General features: G+C 45.5%; 1 protein-coding gene across 2 annotated transcripts; it reads left to right on the top strand.

The window, feature by feature from the left end:
* The first annotated feature begins 1,234 nt into the window (after positions 1-1,234).
* On the top strand, positions 1,235-6,703 carry SPRY1 (sprouty RTK signaling antagonist 1). Of its 2 annotated transcripts, none has more exons than XM_079919634.1 (2): positions 1,235-1,490; positions 4,338-6,703. In XM_079919634.1, exon 2 carries the CDS (start codon positions 4,393-4,395, stop codon positions 5,350-5,352), a length of 960 nt encoding a protein of 319 aa, XP_079775760.1. In that variant the 5' UTR covers positions 1,235-1,490; positions 4,338-4,392; the 3' UTR covers positions 5,353-6,703. The 2 variants fall into 2 exon arrangements, with proteins under 2 accessions (XP_079775760.1, XP_079775759.1); XM_079919633.1 differs by lacking the exon at positions 1,235-1,490 and adding an exon at positions 1,573-2,538.
* The last annotated feature ends 2,551 nt before the right edge of the window (positions 6,704-9,254 follow it).

Genomic DNA, 9,254 nt, shown 5'->3' with positions numbered 1-9,254 from the left:
CTAAGATTACTGGTTGCATTTCAAATTACCAGTAGCATTCCCACTACTAAAACTAATGCTCTTAAAATAAATGCTACCACCAAAAGAAAAAGCAGGGCCCCTTTCCCTCCCCCCCTCCCCCCGTAAGCGAACTACTTAACAAGGTTAAAGTCTGAAACGGTCGGATGTGTGAAAAACTGGGTGGTTTATGCCGAAGAGGGGCTGGCACTCGGGTGTGTGGACCAAATGCGTGTTTGTTTAGGCATTGTTGGCGACCGAATCCCGAGAAGCAATTGTCTAAAACCTGAATTTCCCGTCTCTGTGTATTGATTTCCAATGTGCAGAGGCGTCGCTTGAACGTTGTTTGAACTCCTAGGCATTCCAAGGGGCAAAAGCACTTCGGCAAAAACGTGCAAGACTGCATGTTACTTTGGTTCGCTGCTGACACGCCGACTGTGCGCCCGCCTGTCAATCACTGGGAGAGCAACAGCCAGCACATGGCAGCGGGTGCGGGCGGCTGGCGAGCTGGCGAGCGGCCCGCTCCGCTCCACTCTCCTCCCGGGCGGCGGAGCGCGCTGCGCGGCCAAGTGCCTGAAAAGAAAGGGAAATTAACGTGTTTTTCTCTCTAATCGTCTGTAGCAGGCATTTCGGCCGTGGAAGAGGAGGGTCGGAGGGCTGGGAGTGAGCGCTGCCCGGGAGACGCTGACTGCCAGCACCGGAGTTCCCGGGGACGCCGTGCCCCCACTTGCCCGGCGTGCGGGATCGGGAAAGTGCCTGGACCTGCGCGGGGGGACCTGCGCCCCGCCTCCTCCCCGGAGGAGAACCCCCAAACCTCGCTGCCTTCACCACCACCCCTCAAAAAGCCGGTAAAAAATAAAATAAAAAATTCCCCCCCCACCCCCCGCCATCCCGCGGAGAGCGGCGGCTCGGCCTCGCAGGCGTGTGCTCCAGCTTGCCTGAGCGGCTCCGTGACCCGCCCGCGAACGCCGGTTCGAGCCCCGTCCCGGGCGCCGCGGAGCCTCGAACGTCCGTGACGTGGATTTTCACGCGTCAGGAGGCCGCCACTCCCGCCTTTCCCGCGAGGAGCGACTGGAACCCGAGAAGAACTGTGGTCCGAGCACGCACCCTTATCCCCGCCGCTCCCTCGCTTGCTTTCCGGAGAGACCCGGAAAGCCCTCCCGAAGGGAATTGTTTTCTGGCTCTCGGAGGGGGCTGCAGGAGAAGAGCCCCGGAGGTGGATGTTACTGAGCTGCGCGGCGCACGCGAGCTGTGAGAAGTCTACGCCCGGCCGCGCGGAGTCTCCGGAGGATTGTCCCCCGCAGCCGGAAGGGGGCCGCGGGGAGCGCTCCTGCCCGGCGGGGACGGGGGAGGCCGCGGGCCGACCGGCCGCAGCTCGGGCCATGCCTCCCCGTTCTCCTCGCCGCGGTTGATGCGGGGCGTGCACGCAGCCGCCCGCACCGGGACCCGGGCCGGGTTGCACGGCTTGGCCCCCCGCCCCCGCTTCGGCCTAGGTGAGTGTGGGGCGGCCTCTCTCCCGCCGCGGGGGCGGGAGACGCGCGGGCGGGGCGGGCGGGGCGGGCCGGGCGGCAGGTGCGGGCCCGGAGAAGCTGCGCGGGGGCCGGGGCCGCGCGAGGGGAGGAAGGGCAGAGGAGGTAGAGGGGGGCGACCCCCTCCCGCGGCGCGGCCCTCCCGCCGGGGCGCTCGGAGCTCCGGAACCGGGCGGGCGACCTTCCGCCTCCGCACGGGACGGCGAGCGGGGCCCCGCGTCCTCAGTCGCCTGCAGCGGTGGCGCCATGACCCGGGGTGTCCTCTCGGAGGAACCGCCCCCCCCCCGGGGGAAAGACGCTTTCAGGGAGGCTTTTGAGGGGGTCAGCGGGGCGGGGGGAGCCGCGGAGCTGTTCGGCGGGTTTTCTGTGTCGGAGGCTCCCTGGGACTGGGGCCGGGAACGGCGTGTTTGCGTCCGCGTGTGCCTGAGCAAAGCCCCAAATCGCTGGGGACGCCCTGGCCCGGGTCTGCGTGCGCCCGAGCGAGCTGCCACTGTATTCTTGTAGTGAGAGCGGTGGAGCGGCGAGGGGAGGGGAGAGGGCACTGCCACTTTAAAAGTGGGGAAGTCCGCCCTCCTGAGGTAATGGTAACCTCAGCCTCCTCCCCTCCTCCTGCCCGAGAGAGGGAGCGAGAGCGGGCGAGAGAGCGAGCGAGCAAACTTGTTTTCATTCATAACTTTTTCCTTTTCCTTCCTCGCCGTCAACTCTTTATTTCCCGCTTGTCTCCGCGCGGATTGCAGAGGGCGCAGCTCCACCGCGGTAGCCGGCGATGTGGCGACGCCGCTCTGCAGCCCCTGCCCCTGGCTCGCTGCGCCCCGGCTCTTTAAGAATCCGGCTTCTCCTTTAAAGTGTAGACAGCTATTTATTTATAACCCTCCCTGACGTGGGCTTGCTTTTTGGCGCCCGCGTTCGCTCTGAAGGCTCTCACCGATTTGTGAGCCTCCTTGGTGGCATACGCCAAGAGGTTTTGGAAATCCACGGTGATCCTTAGGATGTGATGGGATTGTCCGAAAAGGTATTCGACTTCGATTCGGGGGTTTCTTGGGGAAGACAGTCCGCCGAGAGCGTGTGAGCGTGTTTGGGGCTAGAGCGATGACTGTCACTGCTGGAAGAGGGGCTTTGCTTCAGATCAGAGGCGGCCGAGTCTCTTCGCTCTTTCCTTTTATCCGGTGGTCTCCGCCACCGGCCAGCGTGAACTTTGCCACAGCTAGCGTTTAAAACTGAGATTCAAGTGCCTGGTGTTTTATCTGCCCTCTTCAAATACACCGTTTTTCCTTTCGTGTGGAATCCGCCTTACTACCTTTAGGTACTCTTTGCTTTAAAAGCATTGGGTTAAAAAGTGCTTTGCGAGGAGGAATGATATTGTGCAGAGTAACGATGGAATCTTTTGAACAGCCCTTAAGGATTCCAGGACTAAACCCAGCAGGTTGCGAATGTGTTTCTCTTTCTGTACAGAGAAGGTAGAAGAAAGTAGAAACTCGAGGATCTGAGTTGGGAGAATGAGGGAGGGGAACGCCAAGAAGTTAACATGTAAGACTTAGTCCGGGGACATTGAGTGAAGTTAAGAGGTGAAATGGACTTCTTTCCGCTTTATTCCTTAAGCTAATGTGTTTTGGCTCAAGGTAGTAGTGGGGAACGGGCATTTTTTTCTCTTCATTCTTGAATTGGATCAAATCTGTAGGCTTTGGGAGGAATTTGTGTGAAAAATGTTTTAGTCTACCATTGACTGAAAACAAACGTTTTTATGTTTGATTGTTTTATGAAGAAGACATTATAAATTAGAAAGTGTTAACTATTGGTGTGGAAACAAATGCTTATTTTTATCAGGATATTACTGTACTTTATTACAAGAAGCACATGGATTCAGAGTTGGTCGTGCCTTTGAAAATCAGTATCTGTCATGTAAATACAGATTTTTAAATTAGAGGAAATACAGATAATTACAATGGCCAGGATTTCCCCATACTACTAAAGGCCTAACACTTACTTGTGTGTGAAAGTTATCTCATTAGGTGAGTGAGCCTTTATTTAAACTTAAAAAAAAAAAAATTCTTTCATGATTTCAAATGTGAATACTCTTAACGTTCCCTGAACTGTACATTAAGTTTCGTGTGTGTGCGTTAGAGGCTATAAAACACCAAGAACTGTTGTATTTGTCTACATTTGCATGTTGTACATTAATAATGAGCTAGCTTTAAAATTCTGGTTTCTCCTGAAAAATGACCTCTTATTTTGAGATTCCATTTTAGTTTGGAATCTCTTTGATTTTTTTTTAAATGCATGAAGTATACCTTGACTAATTTCCTCACCATTAATCTAATGCTTGTAACAGCAAACAAATAACAGAAGGCAACAGTGCCAAAGCCATTCTTAATTTTTTTTAAAAAGTGGCTATTTTCCTTTATGGAAAACACCCATGAACTGATACTGAGCTCTCTTTAGATGAGAGCTGTTCATTAGTGCTTATACTCAATATTCCCCATGAGGGCATACTCCATTTTAATTGTTTGTTAGATTCACAAACAGGAAGACATTACTTCTTGATTCTGCTTTTTAAAACTTGAAAAAACTTCTAATTCTTATGGCATGGGGTCTCTTGCTTACATTCTTCTTCTCTGATGTGGTCCTCAGCCTCTCTTAGAATTGGACTCTGGCCAGGACCCCAACATCATTGTAATCCACTGATGAGGGAGATCATTACCAGGTGGTTTAGGCAATTTGTGACTTGACGGGATCTCTCGCATCCCCCCTCCCCCAAATGCTTCTCCTCATTTATTTTTTCCCTGTTTTTTTTCATCTTTGATTTCCTTTTAGGATTTCAGATGCATGCCAGGTTTCCACTGATTGCCGGAATTCAAGATCACTACACATGGATCCCCAAAATCAACATGGCAGTGGCAGTTCAATAGTTGTGATCCAGCAGCCTGCTTTGGATAACCGTCAGAGGTTAGACTATGAGAGAGAGATTCAGCCTGCCGCTATTTTGTCCTTAGACCAGATCAAGGCCATCAGAGGCAGCAATGAGTACACAGAAGGGCCATCAGTGGTGAAAAGACCTGCTCTTCGAACAGCACCAAGGCAAGAAAAGCATGAAAGGACTCATGAAATCATACCAATTAATGTGAATAATAACTATGAGCATAGACCTACCAGCCACCTGGGACATGCGGGACTCTCAAATAATACCAGAGGCCCCATATTGAGCAGGTCAACCAGCACTGGAAGTGCAGCCAGTTCTGGGAGCAACAGCAGTGCCTCTTCTGAGCAGGGACTGTTAGGAAGGTCACCGCCAACCAGACCAGTCTCTGGTCACAGGTCTGAAAGGGCAATCCGGACCCAGCCCAAGCAACTGATTGTGGATGACTTAAAGGGTTCCCTGAAAGAGGACCTGACACAGCACAAGTTCATTTGTGAACAGTGTGGGAAGTGCAAGTGCGGAGAATGCACAGCTCCCAGGACCCTGCCATCCTGTTTGGCCTGTAACCGGCAGTGCCTTTGCTCTGCTGAGAGCATGGTGGAATATGGAACCTGTATGTGCTTGGTCAAGGGCATCTTCTACCACTGCTCCAATGACGATGAAGGGGATTCTTACTCGGATAATCCTTGCTCCTGTTCACAGTCACACTGCTGCTCTAGGTACCTGTGTATGGGAGCCATGTCTCTGTTTTTACCTTGCTTACTCTGTTACCCTCCTGCTAAGGGATGCCTGAAGCTGTGCAGGGGGTGTTACGACTGGATCCATCGCCCAGGGTGCAGATGTAAGAACTCCAACACGGTCTATTGTAAGCTGGAGGGCTGCCCCTCCCGGGGTCAGGGTAAACCATCATGATTTTTGGAGGTGGGTTGGACCTCCTGAACTTCTAGCTTTCAAGCTGTGGCTGTTATGAAAAGATCCTGTTAGATACTGGTTTTATTTTCTTTGCAGTTTTTCCCTGTTTCCCACATTCTCTCCCCCTCTTCCCAAGGTTTGACTCATGGATTTTACTCTAATGGTTGATCTTCAGTAACAGTGAACTGTGAAACTGCACCTGGCTCCCCCTTATGACAAGAGCCTCTGCCATCCGCTCGAGAGGATATTGAGAGCCAGTGGGCTTTTGTGTAGCCTTTTTGTTCTGCAAGCAACTTTCCAAAGTTGTACACGTGAACATACCCACACACACCCAGACTACAGTGATTTAGAGCTGTTTTTGATTGGGTACTCTGGGAGCAGGGAAATTGGTTTTTTAAAGAGGCAACCATTTAATTGCTTAAATAAGCTATGTATTAAATCTGTCTCCAATTAGGGCGCTCTTCATAGCATTGGACCCTTAAGTAGCAAGGGGGATATGTTGCTGTTATAACATTAAAATTCTCCTTTAACCACTGCCTTCTCCTTCTTGCCCCTCAACGTTCTCTCCCCTCAGTTCTGGCATTATCTTATCCTAGAGATGCCAGTTTTGTTTTCTGGGTTTTTTTCCCGTGTAATTTTAGATTCGCTTTACAATATAAATCTTCACATTGGAGATATATGAGTTGTATCTTGTTCATCCTCATTCAAAGCTTTCATATTTGTGAAGGACTCGGCTCCCTTCCGTACCCCCACGCTTTTCACCAAATTACTCTCGTCACTGAGGGCACTTGGATGACTGAAGTTGATATTTATAGCTGATCGATCTATACATGTCACAGAACTATGCTGCCTAAAGTGATCTTGGCTCCTTAATGGTTTTTGGACCCTTTGGTTAGTTAACAGCTGAGTAGTTCTAATCTTTTCTGTTTTCATTGCCTTAACCACAAATTGTGGTGCTTTTTGTATATTTTATGTATAAATCACAAAGTTGAATTCTGACTATTTTTAAGACAAAAGTCTGTTAAACTTTTTTATTGTAAAGAATATTTATTATGCGAATCTATTATTTTATGATATTTATTGCAAAAACTGTTGAAATGTACTCATGTCTGAATATAACAAAATATCAATACATAACGGAAAATAAGGTGACACCAAGAAAGTACATATGTTAACTATAATGCAGAAAATATATTAATTAATGAACCTGTCTCTTGATTTCTTCATTTATTAGCCTGTACTGTTGTGGTGATTTTTGTCATTTGCTTCGACTCTTTCGTCATGCATACCCATTTTCTTTCTTTCCCTTAACATACCAAATCTAGATGCAAGTGAGCTCAAATTTTGAACTAGATGTTTCCTGGAAAATGCATTAATCAAGATTTTGTAATCCAAATTGTGTTTCAACAAATGCCTGAGTAAATCACTTTACAGAGTGAAAAAACTTTTTTTTTTATAATTAGTGTTAACAATTTCTGCCACTTTTGGTTATTTTGTAAGCAAGGGGTTTTGTGTATGTCATAGTTTCTTGCAATGGGACGTATTTGTAAGTTTTAAAAAATGTTTATCTTAACTCTCTTGGATTAGTCAAAAATTCATTTTCATCCACAAAACTTAAAGGACTTAGTTCTGCAGGCATGCTTGGAGTCTCTGGCACTGTCACTTTAATAAAACATTCTAAAAATTAAGAGTGCACCAAGGGAATATTTAACATTATCAAAGAGATGTTTTAAAAACATTCCAGTCCCTACCTTTTCATTTCGTTTCATAAGTCTCTAATGTGACCTGATCAAATAACATTTTGACATGTTTTGTGGAATAAGGAATCTGAGGGCCCTGAAACTTTATATAAAGAAAGTAAATATTTTTAGTTTTTAGTCTGCTGAAGTTACGACATGGTTAGAATCTTTGGGTCTGATAAAATTTTGTGCATGTGACCCCTCAGACTCAGTTTCACGAACTCCTCCCTATGTGTCAAAGCTGAATAATCTGCATTTGAGAATAAGATGTTGACATAATATGAGCCCAGGATTTAGGCTATCAAAGCTCTTACCCAGCGTTTTTGTTTTGGTTGTCTCTTTACATGATTTGGCTACTAGTTTTGGAGTACTTACCCTTTGTAAATAGGCTTTGATTTTGGTTTAATCTGACAAGACATAAGTGGTAGAAACTTGTTTTAATGCTTTTCCATCAAGCCACTAACCTATTAGTTGGCATTGTGACGTTTGATATAATCAAGTATTTTCTCTGCGCTCTGAAAGCAGAAACTTTTTTTTAATGAGTATTTGTGTTTTGGAGGCCATTTCATAATCTACAGTATTTCAAAATGTGAATTTATTTCCTCTTGTACTCAAGTTATGTGATGATATCACCGATTCCTTAATATTGAATATTTCATTGAAGTTTCGCTCCTTAATGAAGTGTATAGACAGACTCCCTCAAACTACTGTGTAACTTTTTTCTGTTATTTAGACCCTTCGTATAATTAGGAATTGGTATAAGAGCTGTCTGTAGCTATACTAACCAGACTAAGAAGCTGTAGCTTTCATTGAAAGAAATCTATAACTTTTATGAGAAATGAGGTATGCTGTGGAGTTTTAACTTCAGGCTATACGGGGAATACATTAAAATGACAATATTAAGACGGTAGTCTCAGGCCTGTATTTGGAAGTAGCAATAGGTTAGAGGTTCAGACTTCTAACATGCTTGTCAGGTGCAAAGCGTAAATACTTTGATTCAAAACTGCCTCCTTTGTGATGGTTTAAACCTAGAAGGAAAAAATATTAGGGTGTGTCTTCATGAATGCTTATGAGTCCTATCCTTTTTAATACTGATGATCATTTTAAAGTGCCATGGCTTTGAAAGCATCCGCAAAGCTGAAATTTCTTATAAATTCCACTGCCATTTATTTGCTACTGCCCAGTGAAAAATACCAAATAGAGGGGTTAACCTTTCCTTTTTTATTCCACAATTTTGTCCCTCTTCCTCAGCCACTACAGCTTGACAGAATGAATATTTTTGTTAAATAGTTCCTTTCCAGCATATTTTCTGAGTGCCATTCTTTTCATTCCAAGAAGTTTTATTTAGATAATTTAATTGTGAATAGAACCAATGCAGGATTGCTGTAATTGAGTAGTTTCCCGTCAACAGTTTATAAAATGTCACTCAGCAGAAAAATGGAATGTGAAAAAACAGATATGCTTCTTTTTGTGAAGGCCTAAGGTGAATCCTTAAATGATAGTCTGTTATAATTATTATATGGTTTTCAAAATCCAAACCATAGAATGAACATTCCAGTTATGACTAAGAAAAATAAAAATTAAAAACAGTGGTTTTTAAAGTGAAAGGAAGGGAGTTAAAAACTAATGTTTTTACCTTAAAGTTAATATTGGAATCAAACTCAGAGGGTTCATTTCCAGAAGATTGATTTAATTTTTTAAATTGTCTCCTTTTCCTAAATCCTCTTTTTGTTGAGTAATGTATTTCATGGCAGTTTTTATGTATAGCTCTTTAGCAAAAAAGTACAATCCCATTTTTAAACATGTATATATATTGCAAGAGAGAGTTTGGCATCATTTTTTACACATCTTGAAAACAAAACTCTAAATCCCCCTTTTGGCCAATTGACAATTGGGGGACTGTTTTTTTCCCATTATTTCACTTTAGATAAGACAGCCATGTACTTAATGGACAAAGTTATTGATTCTTCTGATATTCTCTTGGACTATTACCAAGCCATTTTGCTACATTGATTGAACCCCTACTATGTGCATTATTCCATATGCAGAAGAATTCTAGAGCTAGAAATAGCTATCAGAATATACTTGCTTTATGTTTCTCAACCATATATGAAAGTAAATATGTTACTAGTTAAAAATCAGAAGTCTGTGTCGTAGCTCAGA

The sequence above is a fragment of the Stenella coeruleoalba genome (genome assembly GCF_951394435.1).
Source record: "Stenella coeruleoalba genome assembly, chromosome: 4".
In the NCBI taxonomy this organism is placed as follows: Eukaryota; Metazoa; Chordata; class Mammalia; order Artiodactyla; family Delphinidae; genus Stenella; species Stenella coeruleoalba.
The sequence above is the reverse complement of the archived record's forward strand: the minus strand, read 5'-3'. Positions and strand labels throughout refer to the sequence as shown.